The following is a 23,106-nucleotide window of genomic DNA, read 5'->3' as shown; positions in this document are numbered from 1 at the left end:
TCTATCAATTTAGTACAATTTATTTAAAGGGTGTGGTGCCCTCTGTTAACCTTCCAGTGCCCCTAACACCTTCACCAGTTATTCCTTCCTCCTTCTCCGAAAGGTGTTGACTACTTGCTGAGGTATGCATACTGTCATCTTCTGATACCTCACCTAGGTAGACCTTGTTCAGGCATCAGCCTGACAAATGCCAGCAAAATATTTGACCACATAATTGAATATTTCTGGGAAGAAGCTGGTGTTCTTTTCTTTTGAAGAGGCTTTTGACTCTCAGTATTCTTTAAAATGAATTGTAAATTCGTCAGTGCCTTTGTTTTAAATGGAAGTTAGCAGAGTTGCAGTTTCTTATAATGTGATATAATTTTCGCTTGTTTATCGGTGAGAATCCTCATCTGTAGAAATGCATGCATTTCAAACCTCATCAAAACAGTGCTGTACCTAATGCGATTCCTTTGCTGCTGGGTCAAAATCCTGTTGCTTCTTACCATGGAATTTCTTAGCTAACAGCATTGTGGGAGTAAACGAATTGCAGTGGTTCAAGAAGTAATCCTACCACCACCTTCTCGAGGCCTATTAGTAACGGGCAATAAATGCTCACCTTGCTAGCAATGCCCATATTCCGAGAATTTCTTTTAAAAGTAATAGGTTTCTTATTGCCCTTTAATGTAGTAGATCTATAATCCTAAGTCTAAACAAACCAAGAATGTTAATTTTCAGTAACATTGGTCATTTCAGTGCTGTTGTTTCCTTGATTTTCCTCTGCAGTTGTTATCTATTATGATTTGTCCCACCATATTTTAGGATCTCATTTAGGGCAAGACAGTCCAGAAGGGCTTTATCAGACTTGTCTCTGGTACATGAGTAAGAGTTGGTTTCACAATGTTCCTGGGATCATCCACACTTGTTTTAAAATTCATGGGAAAGTTTCACCTAACCATCAAATATGTGTAGCACTGGAGAGTGGGCTTCCACGTGATGCTTATAAAATACCTATCTTTCAAGAAATTATCTGTAATCCTGCCTGTCATCTGAAAGATCTATGTGCATTTGTGTGTACTGCTGCAGAAAGGATTAACAAATTGAGCATTTTAATTTTGACAGACTATATTTGACATATGGATAATTAACTGCTTTGTGTCTGGTCGATCCACAGGTGAATGTTACTGCAGGGACAACACAGCAGGATCAAACTGTGAGCGGTGTAGGGATGGTTACTATGGTGATCCTACAGCTGGTAGCTCAGAGGACTGCAGTCCATGCCCTTGTCCAAGTGGTTCAAGCTGTGCCATGGTGCCAAAAACTAGGGATATAGTGTGTACCAACTGCCCTACAGGAACGACTGGTGAGGTCCTCAACAGTTGAAAAGTATTTGTAAATGAATGCAATTTGTCCTGGCATCATTGTCACATTTCTTATATATGCAAATTTGTTGGCATTGTTTTTCAATTTGCACATTAATTGGCATTCTAATGCTCAAATAGCATTCACGCGATATATATTTGTGATTGGAAATAGGATCTATCCTTTAGCAACATATTCAGTAAGTTGATTTGAATCCTGCACATGCAGCCCATGTGTTTCAGGAAACCTCTCAGCCATACCTGATTTGGCCTATATGTAACTCAAGCTCACTCTACATTGTTGACTCTTAATGGCTTCAGGACAACCTTACCCTTGCTGCTCATATCCTGAGAAAGACATTTCATATAGCAGTCAGACAATTTCATGATTTTGATAATTGCATTCCAAGTTCTTTGAAGTCCACTAGAGGCTGTGAATGTGCTTTCAATTCCCAAAACAAGAATGAGGCCTCAGCCTTCCAAATTATTGGCCAGCCAGACCCAAGAGATTGGATATTGTGCCTGGTCCCTAGCCTCTTGGCAAAACTCATTGCAGGGAAGGGAAGCTAGGACTGCCTTCCCAACCACCTCCCCGCCACCACCAACACCATCCCACCCCACCTCCCTTGCACAACTTATCCTTCATATACCCTTAAAAGATATCAAAAGAAAGTGAAAAGTAGTCCATTAGCACTGCAGCCCTCTTGGCCTGGAGTGAGGTTTGTGCCTCGTTGAAGATCCCATTGGGTCCATCAGCCCTGTCCCTAATCTGGCATCATGAGTACTCTCCTCTGGTTGATTCAGAGCCTAGCATGAGAAAGAGAGGGGCAAATTAGGCCAGTTCCTCCATGAGGGCGACATGATGGCCTTCTGCCAATTAGTTATTAGTAAAATTAATAATTTTTCACCTTTTCCCACTTGATTGATACAACCATCTCCAGATAAAGTGACATTTCCAGAACATTCAAATACTTTGCAGATTTCATTATCAGCCAACCCTATATATCTTTTCTACTTCCCTATAGCATTTCTTCCCTATGTACTGTGTTCATCTTCATGACCAAAGAATTACAGGAACTCTCAGAACCAGACCTAGGGTGTCCGTTAAAGGAGGAGATATGTTATATGATAAGGAAGTAGATCCTCAAGCCACCAGCTGAAACAAAATGCATGAAGGCCACTTCAAGATTGTGTGTCATGCACTTAAGAGCATCCTGTTACATATGTTCTGATCATTCCCTTCCATCTAACTATTCTGGATGGTAATCCAGGAAGCCACTAGGGTAACAACTAGTCTCAATGCAGTCAGCATGCTTGCACAATGCTTCTTACTAATTGTTAGAAGATGCATTTCTCTCTCCACCTACTCCTCCACCCACCTTGTAATGCAGATCTCCCCCATGAAAAAGGTATGGGACATATTCCAATTAGAACAGGCAATGTTTGGCATCACTTGGAATGGAGAAATACCAAAATACGTGTTCTTAGAGTGTCACCTGAGCATAACAAACCAGCGATGATGAAGGGCAACGACTCCATCCAACATGATCAGTAGCTTGTAGACCCTTCTCTTTTCCCACCCCATTTCACTGGGTCCTTTGATCTATCCAATCAACAGAAACCAAGACCAAACGAGTTGTCTTAATCCCCTGACCTGCATTGCCCACAGGACCAGAATAGTCATGTTAAAAACAGTCCACGTACCAAGTCACACTTCTACAAGAAGCATGCAACCACAATACACAATGGCTTTATAAAATATGAGAAGATGTGCTTCAAATGTACAGTGACTTTATAAAATGTGTATCTTTAAGAATCGGTTTAAAAATTTAAGGCTTGCATGCAATCTTTGAAGAACAATTCAGGGATAAAACGTGGCAGTGGCAGTGTCCTCAGATATTCATGGAAAAATGCCTGTAGTATTGATTTAAATTCTCAATGTGCATTGGTTGCTCTCCCAATTTGGAGTCAACATCTTCAGTGTTTTGAGTCCAAGCATTTACCTCAATTATCCATTGTAATTGGAACCATAGAACAGATTATATACAGTGCATTTTTTAATGTGGTTCAGTGTAACTGAGAGGAGCAGCATCATTATTTTAATCGAGCCAGTCATGACAAAAATCTACTTTTAGAACCATAGAACAATTACGGCACAGAAGGAGACCATTCAACCCATTGTGTCCATGGCGGCTGAAAAAAACAAGCCGCCCAGTCTAATCCCACCTACCAGCACCCGGTCCATAGCCTTGCAGGTTACAGCACTTCAGGTACATATCCAGGTACCTTTTAAAAGAATTGAGGGTTTCTGTCTCCGCCACCGTTCCTGGCAGGGAATTCCAGACACGCACCACCCTCTGGATGAAAATGTTTTTCCTCATGTCCCCTCTAATCCTTCAACCAATCACTTTAAATCTGTGTCCCCTGGTAACTGACCTCCCCGCCAGGGGAAACAGGTCTATTCTGTCCACTCTATCTAGGCCCCTCATAATTTTGTACACCTCAATTAAGTCACCCTCAGCCTCCTCAGTTCCAGGGAAAACAACTCCAGCCGATCTAATCTTTCCTCATAGCTGCAACTTTCAAGCCCTGGCAACATTCTTGTAAATCTCCTCTACTCTCTCCACAGCAATTTTGTCCTTTCTGTAATGTGGTGACCAGAACTGTACGCAATACTCCAGCTGTGGCCTAACCAGTGTTTTATACAGTTCCAGCATCATCTCCCTGCTTTTGTATTCTGTACCTTGGCCAATAAAGGAAAGCAATCCGTATGCCTTCCTTACCACTCTATCTACCTGTCCTGCCACCTTCAGGGACCTGTGGACATGCACTCCAAGGACTCTCACTTCTTCTACCCTTCTCAATGTCCTCCTATTTATTGTGTATTCCCTCGCTTTATTTGTCCTCCTCAAATGGATTACCTCATACCTCTCTGGATTGAATTCCATTTGCCACTTTCCCGCCCACTGTACCAAACCTTTGATATCATTCTGGAGTCTACAACTATCCTCTTCACTATTAACTACAGGGCCAATTTTTGTGTCTTCAGCAAATTTCCCAATCATGCCTCCCACATTTAAGCCCTGTGGAACACCACTGGAAACAGCTTTCCATTTGCAAAAGCATCCATCGACTACTACCCTTTATTTCCTGTCCCTGAGCCAATTCTGGATCCAACCTGCCACATCCCCATGTTTCCCATGGGCTTTCATTTTACTGACCAGTCTGCCAGTCGGGACCTTGTCAAATGCCTTACTAAAATTCATGTAGACAACCTCCACTGCACTACCCTCATCAATCCTCCCTGTTAAGTCCTCAAAAACTCAGTAAGTTAATAAGACATGACCTTCTCTTAACACATCCATGCTGACTATCCCTGATTAATCTGTGCCTTTCTAAGTGGCAGTTTATCCTGCCCCTCAGAATTGATTGTAATAATTTACCCACCACCGAGATCAGACTGACTGGCCTATAATTATTTGGCCTATCCCTCGCACCCTTTTTAAACAATGGTTGGAGATCTGCGAACGTTCTATCATCTGGTACCTCGCCTGTATCTAGTGAGGATTTCAAGATGATCCTCTGCGCATCCACTATTTCCTCCCTGGCTTTCTTTAACAACCTGGGATGTAATCCATCAGGTCCTGGCGATTTATCCACTTTAGATCATAAGATCATAAGAACTAGGGGCAGGAGTAGGCCGTCTGGCCCCTCGAGCCTGCTCCGCCATTCAATAAGATCATGGCTGATCTTTTCGTGGACTCAGATCCACTTACCCGCTCTCTCACCGTATCCCTTAATTCCTTTATTGTTCAAAAAGATATCTACCTTAGCTTTAAAAACGCTTACTGAAGAAGCGTCAACTACTTCACTGGGCAAGGAATTCCATAGATTAACAACCCTCTGGGTGAAGAAGTTCCTTCTTAATACAGTCCTAAATCTGCTCCCTCTAATCTTGAGGCTATGCCCTCTTGTCCTAGCTTCACCTGCCAGTGGAAACATCCTCTCTACTTGTATCTTATCTATTCCCTTCATAATTTTATATGCTTCTATAAGATCCCCCCCTTATTCTTCTGAATTCCAATGAATATAATCGCAATCTACTCAGTCTCTCCTCATAAACCAACCCCCTCAACTCCAGAATCAACCTAGTGAACCTCCTCTGCACCCACTCCAGTGCCAGTACATCCTTTCTCAAGTAAGGAGATCAAAACTGCACACAGTACTCCAGGTGCGGCCTCACCAGTATCTTATACAGCTGCAACACAACCTCTCTGCTTTTAAACTCAATCCCTTTAGCAATGAAGGACAAAATTCCATTTGCCTTCCTAATTACTTGCTGTACCTGCAGACCAACCTCTGCGATTCATGCACAAGGACACCCAGGTCCCTCTGCATAGCAGCATGCTGCAACTTTTTACCATTCAAGTAATAATCCTTTTTACTGTTACTCCTACCGAAATGAATGACTTCACATTTATTAACATTGTATTCCATCTGCCAGACCTTTGCCCACTCACTCAATGTATCTATGTTCCTCTGCAAAGTTTCACAGTCATCTGCACACTTTGCTCTGCCACTCATCTTAGTGTCATCTGCAAACTTTGACACCGTACACGTGGTCCCCAACTCCAAATCATCTATATAAATTGTAAATAATTGCGGTCCCAACACCGATCCCTGAGGCACACCACTAGTGACTGATTGTCAACCAGAATAGCACTCATTTATCCCCACTCTCTGCTTCCTGTTAGTCAACCAATCCTCTTTCCATGCTAATACTTTACCCCTAACGCCATGCATCCTTATCTTATGCAGCAGCCTCTTGTGCGGCACCTTGTCGAAGGCCTTTTGGAAATCTAGGTACACCACATCCACTGGGTCCCCATTGTCCACCTTGCTCGTAATGTTATCATAGAATTCCAAAAGATTTGTCAAGCATGACCTGCCCTTCATGAACCCATGCTGCATCTGCCCAACGGGACTATTTCTATCGAGATGCCCTGCTATTTCTTCCTTGATAATAGACTCAAGCATCTTCCCCACTACGGAGGTTAAGCTAACCGGTCTATAATTCCCCATCTTTTGTCTACCTCCCTTTTTAAACAGTGGCGTCACATCTACTGTTTTCCAATCTGCTGGGACTACCTCAGAGTCCAGTGAATTTTGGAAAATTACCGCCAGTGCACCTGCTATTTCTCCCGCCATCTCTTTTAGTACCCTGGGATGCATTCCATCAGGGCCAGGAGACTTATCAGTCCTTAGCTCCATTAGCTTGCCGAACACTACCTCTTCCGTAATAATGATTGTTTCCAGGTCCTCACCTACGTTCGTCTCTTTGTCAATTACTGGCATGTTATTAATGTCCTCCATTGTGAAGACCGATACAAAATACCTGTTCAATGCCTCGGCCATTTCATCATATCCCATAACTAACTTCCCCTTCTCATCCTCTAAAGGACCAACGTTTACTTTAGCCACTCTTTTTCGTTTTATATATTTATAGAAACTTTTGCTATCTGTCTTTATATTCTGTGCTAGTTTTTTCTCATGTTCTATCTTACTTTTCTTTATAGCTCTTTTTGTGGCTTTCTGTTGACCTTTAAAGTTTTCCCAATCTTCTAGTTTCATGCTGTTTTTGGCCACTTTGTATGCCTTCTCTTTCAATTTGATAGCCTCCCTTATTTCCTTAGACACCCATGGCAGATTACCCCTTTTCTTCCAGTCCTTCCTTTTCACTGGAATATACTTTTGCTGAGCACTTTGAAAAATTGCTTTGAAAGTCCTCCACTGCTCGTCAACTGTCCCACCATAAAATCTTTGTTTCCAGTCTACTTTAGCCAAGTCCTCCCTCATTCTATTGTAGTCCCCCTTGTTCAAGCGCAGGGCCCTGGTATTGGATTTTATCTTCACACTCTCCATCTGCATTCTAAATTCAACCATACTGTGATCACTCCTTCCAAGAGGATCCCTAACTATGAGGTCATTAATTATTCCTGTCTCATTACACAGGACTAAATCTAGGATAGCTTGCTCCCTCGTCGGTTCCATTACATACTGTTCAAGAAAACTATCATGGATACACTCAACGAGCTCCTCCTCAAGGCTACCCTGACTGAGCTGGTTCGACCAATCTACATGTAGATTAAAATCCCCCATGATAATTGCCGTACCATTTTTACAGGCATTAGTTATTTCTTTGTTTATTGCCCGCCCCAATGTGATATTATTTGGTGGCCTACAGACTGTGCCTATCAATGACTTTTTCTTCTTTAGAGTTTCTAATTTCCACCCAAATGGATTCAACCTCATTCTCCATAGAACCTATATCATCTCTCAGCACCGCCCTGATGTTGTCCTTGAATATCAGAGCTACACCACCTCCCTTACCTTCCTGTCTGTCCTTCCGAATAGTCTGGTACCCCTGGATATTTAACTCCCAGTCGTGACCAACCTGAAACCATGTCTCCGTAATGGCTACCAAATCATATTTATTCGTGATGATTTGTGCCGTTAACTCATCAACCTTGTTACGAATGCTACGAGCATTCAGGTAAAGTGCCTTTATGCTAGCTTTCTTACCCTCATGATTTCCAACATCTCTAATAATAACTCCTGAGTTATCCTTCCTTTCTGCTTCTTTCATAGTCTGCCTTGAACTTAAACCCTCCTGCACACATGTTAACCTGCTGCTTACCTTTTTATTTAACATCATACTCCCTGTCGTTTTCCCTTTCCCTTCCCCCCGAGTCACTAGTTTAAAGTCCTAGAGACCACCCTATTTATCCGTTTCGCGAGAACACTGGTTCCAGATCGGTTCAGGTGGAGACCGTCCCATCGGTACAGATCCCCCCGGTTCCAAAACTGATGCCAATGCCCCATGAAATGGAACCCCTCTTTCCCACACCACTCCCTTAGCCACGTGTTTACTTCCCTAATATTCTTATCCCTAAACCAATTTGCACGTGGCTCAGGCAGTAATCCGGAAATTATGACCCTCGGGGACCTGTTCCTTAATTTCGTTCCTAGTGCTTTATAATCCCCAAACAGGTCCTCCGTCCAAGCCTTGCCTATGTTGTTAGTCCCAATGTGGACCACAACAACTGGATCCTCCCCCTCCCGCTCCAATATCCTTTCAAGCCGGTCAGAGATGTCCTGCACCCTGGCACCGGGCAGGCAACACCATGCGGGACTCCCGATCCGGCTTGCAAAGGATACTATCTATCCCCCTAATTATAGAATCCCCTACAACTACCACTTGTCTTTTTGCTCCCCCCTCTTGAATGGCCTTCTGCACCATGGTGCCATGGTCAGTTGGCTCATCCTCCCCGCAGCCCTTTTCCTCATCCACACAGGGAGCAAGTATCTCGTACCTGTTGGATAAGGTCAAAGGCTGAGGCTCCTCCACTCCTGAACTTAGGATCCCCCTACCTGCCTCACTTGTAATCACACCCTGTTGTCCCTGATCACTAACTGAATTTGAATTACTTAATCTACCAGGTGTGACTGCCTCCTGAAACAAAACGTCCAGGTAACTCTTCCCCCTCCCGGATGTGCCGCAATGTTTGAAGCTCAGATTCCAGATCATCAACTCTGAGCCGGAGTTCTTCCAGCAACCAACACTTTCTGCAGATGTGGTCCCTGCCGTTCACAATGGGGTCAGCCAGCTCCCACATCATACAGCTACAGCACATCACCTGCCCAGCCATCTCTACTTAGTTAATTACTTTATTACTTTATATAAATTTATGAGTTAAATACTTTCTGATACTTCTCTGCTATGGTCTTTTTCAAATAACCAATTAATAGATGAATCAAAAAAAGAAAAAAAAAAGTAAAAAAAGAAAGTAAATTTTTAACCAATCACACGATACAGAAGAAATAAAAAAAGCTTACCTTATCAACACACCAGAGTCCTTTTTATTTTGGTTAGAGGAGGAGGGCGGATGGGAGACACTACATGTGTAGTGTCTCGGGTTCAGCCACTGCCCAAATATATAGGTTTTTACTTACCCAGCAGTCCCCTGGTCCGCCGAAACAAAAGGTAATTTACTTCTAAGCTGAAACTGACCTCCCCAGCTGATAACTCACTCGCACTATTTCTGCTTCCGAAAATGCTGTTGCAACAAAAGGTAAGTTATTTGAAACTGCCCAAATATATAGGTTTTTACTTACCCAGCAGTCTCTTGGTCCGCCGAAACAAACTGTAATTTACTTTTAAGCTGAAACTGACCTTCCCAGCTGATAACTCGCTCGCACTATCTCTGCTTCCGAAAAAGCTGCTGCAACTTTCAAGGACATCAGACCCTCCAGTATTTCCCCCCTCATTATGTTTATCATATCTAATATTTCACACTCCCCCTCTTTAACTACAATGTCTACATCAACCCTCTCCTTTGTGAAGACAGTGACAAAGTACTTATTGAGAACCCTGCCCACATCCTCTGCATCCACGCATAAGTTCCCTTGTACATCTCTGATAGGCCTTTCCTTAGTTATCCTCTTAATGTACTGATAAAACATCCTTGGGTTTTCCTTGATTTTACCTGCCAATGTCCTGTCTTTGCTTTTCTAATTTTCTTTCTTACTTCACCCCTGCACTTTCTATACTCATTTAAGTTTTCTAAAATATTAAGATATTTGTGATCATCATAAGCTTTCTTTTTCTGCTTTAACTTACCCTATAAGCTTCTAGATAACCAGTACCGCCCTTAATCTTTGTGCCGACATGCCTACACTGCCTGTAGAATCTCGCTTTTGAATGCCTCGCACTGTTTGCCACTGATTTTCCTTCAAGTAGCTGTATCCAGTCCACTTTCACCAGGTCACCTCTCTGTTTGGTAAAATTTGACTTCTCCCAATTTAGAACCTTTGCTCCTATTTTATCTTTGTCCTTTAAACCTAACTGTATTATGGTTACTATCTCCAATGGTCATCCACTGTTACTTGGTCCACTTGCCCATCTTCATTACTGAAGACTAAATCTAGTATTGCACCCAGTCTCGTTGGGCTTGTTACGTGCTGGCTAAAAAAAGTTCTTTTGAATGCAGTTCAAGAATTTTGTCCCCTCTGTGCCCTCCACACTGTTTGTGGCCCAGTTGATACTGGGGTAGTGGAAATCCCCAACTATTATTGCCCTATAGATTTTGTACTCAGAAATTTGCCTACACATTTGTTCTTCTATATCCCTCTCACTATTTGGGGATCTACAGTACACTCCTAGTAATGTGGCTGCCCCTTTTTTATTTCTGAGCTCCACCCGTATAGCCTCTTTTGATATTCATTTAGTATATCATCCCTCCTCAAAGCTGTTATTGATTCCTTAACTAATAATGATTTACTTTCTGGAATACGTAGTTTCTCGCTGAATATGAAAACCATTTGCACCCAGTTTTCTTTCTCCATCTTCCTTGAAGGAAATTTTAACATCTTCTCCCCTTCCAATGATGCATTGGGGTGGGAGGTTAAATTGTTAAAAATGTGCAACCTGACCCCAACCTGCTGCAAAAGCACCAACTTCAGGTTTTACTGTGGCTGGTTTGCCTGCCACTCTGGAGAGGGGGCCCATAAGTATAATGTTCAAATTAGCTTCATTTAATGAAATTTTTGGAAATACAAAGAGAACAAAGAAAATTACAGCACAGGAACAGGCCCTTCGGCCCTCCAAGCCTGTGCCGATTCAGATCCTCTATCTAAACATGTCGCCTATTTTCTAAGGGTCTGTATCTCTTTGCTTCCTGCCCATTCATGTATCTGTCTAGATACATCTTAAAAGACACTATCGTGCCCGCGTCTACCACCTCCGCTGGCAACGCGTTCCAGGCACCCACCACCCTCTGCATAAAGAACTTTCCACGCATATCCCCCCTAAACGTTTCCCCTCTCACTTTGAACTCGTGACCCCTAGTAATTGAATCCCCCACTCTGGGAAAAAGTTTCTTGCTATCCAACCTGTCTATACCTCTCATGATTTTGTACACCTCAATCAGGTCCCCCCTCAACCTCCGTCTTTCTAATGAAAATAATCCTAATCTACTCAACCTCTCTTCATAGCTAGCGCCCTCCAAACCAGGCAACATCCTGGTGAACCTCCTCTGCACCCTCTCCAAAGCATCTACATCCTTTTGGTAATGTGGCGACCAGAACGGCACGCAGTATTCCAAATGTGGCCGAACCAAAGTCTTATACAACTGTAACATGACCTGCCTACCCTTGTACTCAATACCCCGTCCGATGAAGGAAAGCATGCCGTATGCCTTCTTGACCACTCTATTGACCTGCGTTGCCACCTTCAGGGAACAATGGACCTGAACACCCAAATCTCTCTGTACATCAATTTTCCCCAGGACTTTTCCATTTACTGTATAGTTCACTCTTGAATTGGATCTTCCAAAATGCATCACCTCGCATTTGCCCTGATTGAACTCCATCTGCCATTTCTCTGCCCAACTCGCCAATCTATCTATATTCTGCTGTATTCTCTGACAGTCCCCTTCACTATCTGCTACTCCACCAATCTTAGTGTCGTCTGCAAACTTGCGAATCAGACCACTTATACTTTCCTCCAAATCATTTATGTATATCACAAACAACAGTGGTCCCAGCACGGATCCCTGTGGAACACCACTGGTCACACGTCTCCATTTTGAGAAACTCCCTTCCACTGCTACTCTCTGTCTCCTGTTGCCCAGCCAGTTCTTTATCCATCTAGCTAGTACACCCTGGACCCCATGCGACTTCACTTTCTCCATCAGCCTACCATAGGGAACCTTATCAAACGCCTTACTGAAGTCCATGTATATGACATCTACAGCCCTTCCCTCATCAATCAACTTTGTCACTTCCTCAAAGAATTCTATTAAGTTGGTAAGACATGACCTTCCCTGCACAAAACCATGTTGCTTATCACTGATAAGCCCATTTTCTTCCAAATGGGAATAGATCCTATCCCTCAGTATCTTCTCCAGCAGCTTCCCTACCACTGACGTCAGGCTCACCGGTCTATAATTACCTGGATTATCCCTGCTACCCTTCTTAAACAAGGGGACAACATTAGCAATTCTCCAGTCCTCCGGGACCTCACCCATGTTTAAGGATGTTGCAAAGATATCTGTTAAGGCCCCAGCTATTTCCTCTCTCGCTTCCCTCAGTATCCTGGGATAGATCCCATCCAGACCTGGGGACTTGTCCACCTTAATGCCTTTTAGAATACCCAACACTTCCTCCCTCCTTATGCCGACTTGACCTAGAGTAATGAAACATCTGTCCCTAACCTCAACATCCGTCATGTCCCTCTCCTCGGTGAATACCGATGCAAAGTACTCGTTTAGAATCTCACCCATTTTCTCTGACTCCACGCATAACTTTCCTCCTTTGTCCTTGAGTGGGCCAATCCTTTCTCTAGTTACCCTCTTGCTCCTTATATATGAATAAAAGGCTTTGGGATTTTCCTTAACCCTGTTGGCTAAAGATATTTCATGACCCCTTTTAGCCCTCTTAATTCCTCGTTTCAGATTGGTCCTACATTCCCGATATTCTTTCAAAGCTTCGTCTTTCTTCAGCCTCCTAGACCTTATGTATGCTTCCTTTTTCCTCTTAGCTAGTCTCACAATTTCACCTGTCATCCATGGTTCCCTAATCTTGCCATTTCTATCCCTCATTTTCACAGGAACATGTCTCTCCTGCACGCTAATCAACCTCTCTTTAAAAGCCTCCCACATATCAAATGTGGATTTACCTTCAAACAGCTGCTCCCAATCTACATTCCCCAGCTCCTGCCGAATTTTGGTATAGTTGGCCTTCCCCCAATTTAGCACTCTTCCTTTAGGACCACTCTCGTCTTTGTCCATGAGTATTCTAAAACTTACGGAATTGTGATCACTATTCCCAAAGTAGTCCCCTACTGAAACTTCAACCACCTGGCCGGGCTCATTCCCCAACACCAGGACTATTTACATACTGCTCTGGAAAACCCTCCTGGATGCTCCTTACAAATTCTGCTCCATCTAGACCTCTAACACTAAGTGAATCCCAGTCAATGGTGGGAAAATTAAAATCTGCTATCACCACCACCCTGTTGCTCCTACATCTTTCCATAATCTGTTTACATATTTGTACCTCTATCTCACGCTTGCTGTTGGGAGGCCTGTAGTACAGCCCCAACATTGTTACCGCACCCTTCCTATTTCTGAGTTCTGCCCATATTGCCTCACTGCTGGAGTCCTCCATAGTGCCCTCCTTCAGCACAGCTGTGATATATTCTTTGACCAGTAATGCAACTCCTCCACCCCTTTTACCTCCCTCTCTATCCCGCCTGAAGCATCGATATCCTGGGATATTTAGTTGCCAATCATGCCCTTCCCTCAACCAAGTCTCAATAATAGCAATAACATCATACTCCCAGGTACTAATCCAAGCCCTAAGTTCATCTGCCTTACCTACTACACTTCTTGCATTAAAACAAATGCACCTCAGACCACCAGTCCCTTTGCGTTCATCATCTGCTCCCTGTCTACTCTTTCCCTTAGTCATGCTGACTTCATTATCTAGTTCCTTACAGGCTTTAGTTACTACCTCCTTACTGTCCACTGACCTCCTCATTTGGTTCCCATCCCCCTGCCACATTAGTTTAAACCCTCCCCAACAGCGTTAGCAAAAGCACCCCCAAGGACATTGGTTCCAGTCCGGCCCAGGTGTAGACCGTCCAATTTGTAATAGTCCCACCTCCCCCAGAACCGGTCCCAATGTCCCAAAAATCTGAACCCCTCCCTCCTGCACCATCTCTCAAGCCACGCATTCATCCTGACTATTCTTTCATTTCTACTCTGACTATCACGTGGCACTGGTAGCAATCCTGAGATTACTACCTCTGAGGTCCTACTTTTTAACTTGGCTCCTAACTCCCTAAATTCTGCTTGTAGGACCTCATCCCGTTTTTTACCTATATCATTGGTGCCTATGTGCACAACGACAACTGGCTGTTCACCCTCCCCTTTTAGAATGTTCTGCAGCCGATCTGAGACATCCCTGACCTGTGCACCTGGGAGGCAACATACCATTCGGGAGTCTCGTTTTCGACCACCGAACCGCCTATCTACTCCCCTTACAATTGAATCCCCGATGACTATAGCCTTTCCACTCTTTTTCCTGCCCTTCCGAACAGCAGAGCCAGCCACGGTGCCATGAACCTGGCTGCAGCTGCCTTCCCCTGGTGAGCCATCTCGCTCAACAGTATCCAAAACGGTATACCTGTTTTGGAGGGAGATGACCGCAGGGGACACCTGCGCTGCCTTCCTGCTCTTTCTCTGCCTTTTGGTCACCCTTTCCCTTTCTCCCTCCGCAATCCTAATCTGCGGTGTGACCAATTCGCTAAACGTGCTATCCACGACCTCCTCAGCATCGCGGATGCTCCAAAGTGAATCCATCCACAGCTCCAGAGCCGTCATGCGATCTAAAAGAGCTGCAGCTGGACACACTTCCAGCACGTGAAGAAGTCGGGGACATCAGCCGTGTTCCTGAGCTCCCACATTGAGCAAGAGGAGCATAACACGGGTCTGAGATCTCCTGCCATTTTTAATCTTAAGCTTAACTTAGTCTTAACTTAGATAAATGAAAAAGGAACGAAAAGTTTTTACCAATCACACAAAAAAAAAATAAATAGAAAAAGCCTTACCTTATCTGCACACCACCGAGTCCTTTTTTTTTGGTTCGAGGAGGAGGGCGGGTGGGAGACAGTACATCTGTAGTGTCTCGGGTTCAGCCGCTGCCCAAATATATAGCACTTACTTACCCAGCTGCCACCTCGCTCTCCCTGTCGCCGCTGCAAAAAAAAAAAATGATTTGCAGAGATTTCCTGGGGTCCTGGAAATTTGGCATTTAAACAGAGGTGAGATTGAACAGCACTTCATGGAGATGGTTTAAAAGTTAGTAGTTCTGATAGCTAAAGGCTCAGTACTCACACCTGCTTTCTCAGTTCCCTCCTGGGAAACTGAGAGTACTTATTGAGAGAGACTTAGTTGTACAGTTTGGAGGTGTTTGCACAGAGAACAACAGGATAGATGCACAACGGCTGCTTTTGATAGCTTTCCTCATCTGAAATCCAATCAGAAGCAGCAAGGGCAGGTTGTGGAGGAAGCTGCAGGTGGCCAGCAGAGAAGGGAGGAACCGAGGGGCTGAGGTCACAGAGGCACTTCTGACATAACCGTGTGTACAGACAGAGGCTCAGCTTCCTTGACCTCTGAGGAGCAGTGCTTCCGAAGGCTGAGATGGTCACATCAAGTGGATGCAGACATCTGCAGTTTCCTGGAAGATCTGGTGGCCACCCACTACCAATGACTGTAAAAGTCACCACAACCCTCACATTGTTTTCCTCTGGTTCCATCCAGGGCACTACTGGAGACACATTGAGAGTCTCTCAGTCAGCTGTACATAAAGACATACGGCAGGTAGATGGATTGTTTGTTAGGGTTGTGATGTATGTAAACTTTCCCTGTGATGACAACAGCCAGAATGAGCAAGCACTCGGGGATTTGTGTCTCTGGCTGGCTTCCACAGGTACTGGGTGCCATCAATTGCACACATTGAAATATGTGCACCACCAGTTCAACCATGAACATTAGTCAACTGCAAGGGATTTCATTCCATCTATGTTCAGCTGGTGAGCGCCTGCAAGAAAAGGTTCATAAAGGTCTGTGCCAGATTCCTTTCATGATGCTTTCATACTGCAGCAGTCCAACATCCCCGAATCATTTATACTTGGAACCAGCTGCTAGGTAACAAAGGATACCCACTTCAATAATAGCACACCTGATTGTCATATGTTTATATCAAGCACTCATCAGCATGCTCAAGAAATGCTTCAGGTGCCCTCCAGTGCTCATCCAGTGAGTACTCTAGGACAATAGTGGTGTGCTGTATTCTGCACAACATGGCACGGTAGCAAGAACGAGAGACTGAAGAGGAACAAGCTGCTTAGCACTCATCTGATGAGGATTTCAATGAAGAATGTGAAACCAGATTACCCAATGGCAGACTCACTGTTCAGAATGCTATAGGGATGCCCTAATAGCTTGAAGATTCGCACTGACACAAAGCAGTACTGTAAGCAACAATCTACCCATTGCACATGAACCAATTGGTCTCACTCAATTCATGTCCTCACATCCATCATCAAGCAATTAAAAACCTGAGTTGTCACTTGGCAGGCAAGAATGGTGAACATGGGAAAATGGTGCGTATTAATAAATTTTATGTGAATAAATCAATGAAACTTAATGCAATATTTTCATAAACACCCATGTGCATACCTTTGATGAACTAAAAAGGTATATTTTACTCTCCCTACCACTCCTGCTACCTGGTGCACTCATGTGATTTCAGCAGAAGTAGTGGCAGACTGCTCTGACTTCTGATATGACCTGATTAGCTCATTAAACCGCATTCTGCTCTGGATCCAGGTGCGGAGCAATTCTGTAGCTGACCTCTTCAGCCACCTGTAATCACACCATTTTCGATCACAGCAAAAGGCTCATTCTTGTTGCTTGGGAAGATCCATCTTTCCCGGAACTGCACGTTTGAATCCCTCCAACCAGGTTTACACCTCTGCTACAGTACCAAAGTGACAAAGTCACAAATAACATCCTGTGACTGTGGCAAAGATAAACTATCCTTCCTTGTTCTCCATGGCCTGTCTGGATTCTTTGACATGGTTGACCACACTATCCTCCTCCAACATTGCACCATCGTCCAGCTGGGTAGGACTCAAGTGGTTCCATTCATATCTAATTATAGCCAGAATATCACCTGCAATGGTTTCTCTTCCCACTGCTGCACCGTTACCACTGGTGTCCCCCAAGGATTTATCCTTGGCCCCCTCATATTTCTCATCTACATGCTGTCCCTCAGTGACATCATCTGAAAACACAATGTTAGTTTTCGCATGTATGCTGACGACACCTCGCACTACCTCACTACCACCTCTCTTGACTCCTCCCATGTTGCTAAACCATCAGACTGCTTATCTGACATCCAGTACCTGAGCAGAAATTTCCTTCAATTAAATATTGGTAAGACTGAAGACATTGTCTTTGGTCCCCGCTACAAACTCCATTTCCCAGCGACTGACTCCATCCCTTTCCTGGCAGCTGTCTCGCTGAACCAGACTGTTCACAACCTTGGTGTCATATTCAACCCCAATATCAGCTTCTGATCACACATCCACACCACTGCTATGAACTCCTAGTTCCACCTTCGTAACATTATCCAACAAGGCCCCTGCCTCAGCTCGTGCTGCTGAAACATCATCTGTGCCGTTGTTACTTCTAGATTTGACTGTTTCAACGCACTTCGTAACCCTGAGGTCATCCAAAATTCTTCTGCCTGTGTCCTAACTCGCACCATCCTGTTCACCCATCACTCCTGTGCTCACTGACCTACATTGACTTCCGGTTCAGCATCACCTCGTTTTTAAAATTCTCATCCATGTTTTCAGATCCCTCCATGGTCTTGTCCCTCCCTATCTCCAGAATCTCCTCCAGTCCCAAAACCTTCCAATATCTGCCTCTTGACCATCTCTGAATTTCATTACTCCATCATTGGTGGACATATCTACAGATGTCTAGCCCGAAGCTCTTGGAACTCCTTCCCTAAATTCCTCCACCTCTGTTTCCTCCTTCAGGCTTCTTAAAATCTGCCTCTTTGACCAAGCTTTTGGCCATCTGCCCTAATGTGGCTTAATGTCATATTTTGTTTTGTAATGTTCCTGTGAAGCATCTTGAGACATTTTATTACATTAAAGGTGCGATATAATTACAATTTGTAAGATTACCTCCTTCCTGGTCCTTATTGTACGCAGCAGATCATCAAGTGACACAACATTGAAGCGGAGCCTTTGACTGTCCTCTGGCTAACAATGCTCTTAACTCCTTTAAATTCCATCTTTTCCATGGTTCTTTAAACGATCGAGGTGAAATAGCATCATGTGGGTATGCATCACCCCCGCGCGCATTGGAGACATCAAACCCGGATGTAAAATGATAATTAGGTATCCCTCTTAAAATTGGACGTCCCACACCTCCCACGATCATCCATGTTTTGCACCTGCTATCGTCCCCCCCCCCCCCCCACACACACACAAAGAAACCCAGGGCTCAGAGCCTATCTTTGCATTATTATCGAGCCCATTGACTCACTCTGGGGTGAGGTTTCATGAATAGCTGGCACTGCGACCTCTACCAACTAGAAGGACAAGGGCAGCAGATGCAGATGTGCATTTAACAAATTTGATTGGACTGGTTAAAGTTATTCTATTTTGTTTCATTTATTCATAATCTGTTGAGTTGCTTTTGTATCAAGCTTGACGCATAATTGAAGAACCAATGCCTGAGTCGAGGTTTTACTGTTGCCCTCACTGGCAATAGAAGTTATTACATCCTTAGATTGGAATACTATATATGGTTGGTTGGCATGCTGCCATAACTAATTTTACTTGTTGGCAGAGATGGTTAATTTCAGTGGGTAGTTAGAACAACTGCAGATATTTCACAGAAAAGGCTGCAATCTTCTGAAAAGAGGGAATTCTGCAGACTTTCAAACTCTGTTTTAATGCAAAGCTTTAGCACAAATGAGCATTGACCTCAGTTACAGAAGTTTACAAGTATTACAAAGCTGCTCCTAGCCTACTCCTGCTCCTAGTTCGTATGCTCAGTTGCAGGGATTTTTGTATTGTTACCTTCTGATGTCATGATTTAGCCTACTTTAAACAGCTCACTAAAAATAAATGCATTCTGTCTAAACTATTTTCTTTGCAACTAGGTTTCATATTTTATTTGGCTAGAGTGCAAAAGTTGAGCACCACTAGTTTTGAGCTCTGTATTTGGTAAGGTGTTGCACCCCAGCCTGGAGTGAGTATTAATTATAAGTGCACAATGATTCCTTTAGCCTTTGGAACGTTAATCCCTTGGATAAGCATCAGGAGAATCATTTGGACACCTGATCAGTATTGTAACTTGGAGAATTTTGCTCAGAAACCTAGGAATGCCCATTTTAATAAACTTGGTGTCTCTGTTGTAATAAATTTTTCTTTCACTTCAATCAGGTAAAAGGTGTGAGCTGTGTGATGATGGTTACTATGGTGACCCATTAGGAAATGAGGGGCCTGTGAGACCATGCAAACCCTGCCACTGCAGTGACAACATTGATCCAAATGCTGTAGGGAACTGTAATCGGCTGACGGGAGAGTGTTTAAAGTGCATCTACAACACTGATGGATTCTACTGTGACAAATGTAAAGATGGATTTTATGGAAATGCATTAAACCCAATTCCATCAGAAAAATGTAACGGTGAGCTTCACATTTGACTTTACCTCTATTAAATGTTCCTAAAATGACTAATAAATATTTCTTTATAGGGCATGTTAGCAATAACTTCAGTGAAATTTGATGAATTTCAAATATCCCCATCTGGGGCAGTACAGTGCATTGGGTCATTTTATTACCTTAAAAGGTGCTACGTAGTTGCAAATTGTATTTGTGTTGGAGAAAAACTGTTTAATTTCCCCATTCTTCTGATAAGCCCCACCCCAGTCACTTCTTCAGCTGGGTACCTTGAGCATTCTCCACAACTGCCTTCAGTGATAATTTATGATTGACTGAGAAATCTCTTGGCTGAGTAATAGTTTTCTTTTAACCCAACAAAAAACCTTAGTATTGCAATGCTTCTGTGATGCTTATTTTTGTTGGGAGCAAGGGGATTTAGTGATACAACAAGTGCAGCTGAGTTAAAACTCCTTCCCGATATCTTTCATTGTTTTTTCTTTTGGACTGGTCCTTCTCGGCAGAAATCATACAAATCCCAGCGAGTGAGAGTGCGTGCCTTGCCTGCATTCTTTACTAGGGAATAATATGAGAAGAAAATATAAAAATGATCTTCCTTGCTTTATATCCACCCTACCCTCATCGTCTTCCCACCCTGCCCTACCCGAGAACTTTTTCTTCAAACTAAGTATATAATGCATTTATTTTCTTTTGCAGCTTGTAACTGTTCTCCTTATGGCACTGTGGATCAGCAAAGGTACTGCAACCAGGTCACCGGTCTATGCGAGTGCTTGAGTCATGTCAGAGGCAGAGACTGTAGTCAGTGTGAGCCAGGCTTCTACAATCTTCTTAGTGGCCAAGGCTGTCAGAGGTAAGTCAAGTAGAGGAATTTGAATATAATGGTTTTCTTTCTGCAGCCATTTGTTAACTCATTTCACTGAGAAATCCAGGGAACAAGCCACTCTTGACCACAGTGTTGGATTGAAGGGAACCTTGCTGTCTTGAGAACATGAGAGAGAGAAACCTTTTTGTAAAATGAAGTTAAGAGCATAAATTCCTGTGTTAGACATTTTAGACATCCAGTTCCCACCTGTTTTGCATAAGCAGATCAAATACAATTTATTTGTGTAACCAAATACGTAGTGGGATAAAGTTGTAGTTGGGATGAATGCTTCCCAAAATTGACCTTTCAGGTGCAGTCAAAGCTGGTTTTCACTCTGTTTATGGGCTAGGGAGGGAAATATTTGAGCCTTGTTTGTATGTCTAGTTGGAGAACACACAAGGAATTACAGGATACGAATTACATCGGAGGCTGCTGGTTTCCTGTGAAAAATAACAATCAGATGAAGCATTCAGCCATCAGAAAATTACTGCTATCTCTGACTGCTGCTGCATTTTTCTCTTGAACTGTTGTTGCCCTGTCCCTTTCGTATTCATGCAAATCATGTAGAGTGCAAAATCAATAAATCGTTCAGTAATACTAGAAGGGCTGTGAACAAAATAATCTTGAACAAAATTGTGAGTGGCTGTACAGGAAAGATGTCTGTGGAAGCTACAGGCATGAAATATGGCAAATTATAGAAAGGACAGGAAAGAATGGTTGAGTGTGAGATACAGATAACAAAATGGACAAGGGAATGCAGATAATACAAGGGAGAAACCGCCTACTTTTTGTTTCTCAAAAAGAGAGACGCAAGTATGAGTGAACAGAACAGTTTTCTACTTTGAGCAACCAACATCGAGATTTGTAATTCCTAGGTTGAATATAAAGTTCCCTCCACACAACATTCCTTCCATTTTACCTTGTGGAAATAAAAGCTTTAGTTTTATTGTCCTGCTTGAATTCTTGGCTTGGCGGCAGCTGTGCAGCAGAGATTGGAAGGAGGTTGACATCGGAGGCAGAATATTTTGGTATAAGTCAGTAAATTGACTGCAGTTTGATCTGATTTGAAACAGCTGTAGATTCTGCAGAACAAATATGTGATTGCAGCAGTTTAAAGACAACTCTGTACTCTCTCCCAAATTCACTCTCTGCCGATCCTATTAGTGTGTTGAGTGAAGAAACTATAAAATAGGTGTTTGGTAAGGTGGTGCACATGCTGAAGTTCTGAATGGAAAAACCACATGGATTCAGGAATATTGAAAAAGAAAATCGTTTTTCTTTCATGTAGTAAGAAATAAAGCTGTTTAATTATAGATTTCACGCTGAAGCCATTAGCACATAATTGACATTGCTCAATCTTTGTAAAGCTCTGTAAAATGTCTACTTTCAAAACTAACAATATTGGCCCAAATTTAGCATTTTAAGAATATTGGTGAGGCTGTCAGCACTCATCATTATTGTGGAGTAAATTGGACAGCAGCTTCCAGAGTCCACAGATGCGCAGTAAAATAGGGATATCTGCAAGTTGCTGTCTGATCTTTCCTGCACCTCCATAACAAAGAACAAAGAAAATTACAGCACAGGAACAGACCCTTCGGCCCTCCAAGCCTGCACCGATCCAGATCCTCTATCTAAACAGGTCGCCTATTTTCTAAGGGTCTGTATCTCTTTGCTTCCTGCCCACTCATGTATCTGTCTAGATACATCTTAAAAGACGCTATCGTGCCCGCGTTTACCACCTCCGCTGGCAACGCGTTCCAGGCACCCACCACCCTCTGCGTAAAGAACTTTCCACGCATATCCCCCCTAAACTTTTCCCCTCTCACTTTAAACTCGTGACCCCCAGTAATTGAACCCCCCACCTCTGGGGGAAAAAGCTTCTTGCTATCCACCCTGTCTATACCTCTCATGATTTTGTACACCTCAATCAGGTCCCCCCTCAACCTCTGTCTTTCTAATGAAAATAATCCTAATCTGCTCAACCTCTCTTCATAGCTAGCGCCCTCCATACCAGGCAACATCCTGGTGAACTTCCTCTGCAAAGCATCTACATCCTTTTGGTAATGTGGCGACCAGAACGGCACGCAGTATTCCAAATGTGGCCGAACCAAAGTCTTATACAACTGTAACATGACCTGTCTACCCTTGTACTCAATACCCCGTCCGATGAAGGAAAGCATGCCGTATGCCTTCTTGACCACTCTATTGACCTGCGTTGCCACCTTCAGGGAACAATGGACCTGAACACCCAAATCTCTCTGTACATCAATTTTCCCCAGGACTTTTCCATTTACTGTATAGTTCACTCTTGAATTGGATCTTCCAAAATGCATCACCTCGCATTTGCCCTGATTGAACTCCATCTGCCATTTCTCTGCCCAACTTGCCAATCTATCTATATTCTGCTGTATTCTCTGACAGTCCCCTTCACTATCTGCTACTCCACCAATCTTAGTGTCGTCTGCAAACTTGCGAATCAGACCACCTATACTTTCCTCCAAATCATTTATGTATATCACAAACAACAGTGGTCCCAGCACGGATCCCTGTGGAACACCACTGGTCACACG

The 23,106-nt window shown here is 43.4% G+C and overlaps 1 protein-coding gene across 1 annotated transcript in view; it reads left to right on the top strand.

Annotated features, from left to right (window-relative positions):
* Window positions 1-23,106, top strand: part of lamc1 (laminin, gamma 1) — a 295,855-nt gene that overhangs the window by 234,172 nt on the left and 38,577 nt on the right. The window contains exons 13-15 of the mRNA XM_068037397.1: window positions 1,154-1,342; window positions 19,435-19,680; window positions 20,371-20,524. Of these exons, the coding sequence (XP_067893498.1) occupies window positions 1,154-1,342; window positions 19,435-19,680; window positions 20,371-20,524 (589 nt within the window). The remainder of the gene's footprint in view (window positions 1-1,153; window positions 1,343-19,434; window positions 19,681-20,370; window positions 20,525-23,106) is intronic.

Source organism: Heterodontus francisci, chromosome 8, assembly GCF_036365525.1.
Source record: "Heterodontus francisci isolate sHetFra1 chromosome 8, sHetFra1.hap1, whole genome shotgun sequence".
In the NCBI taxonomy this organism is placed as follows: Eukaryota; Metazoa; Chordata; class Chondrichthyes; order Heterodontiformes; family Heterodontidae; genus Heterodontus; species Heterodontus francisci.
The sequence above is the reverse complement of the archived record's forward strand: the minus strand, read 5'-3'. Positions and strand labels throughout refer to the sequence as shown.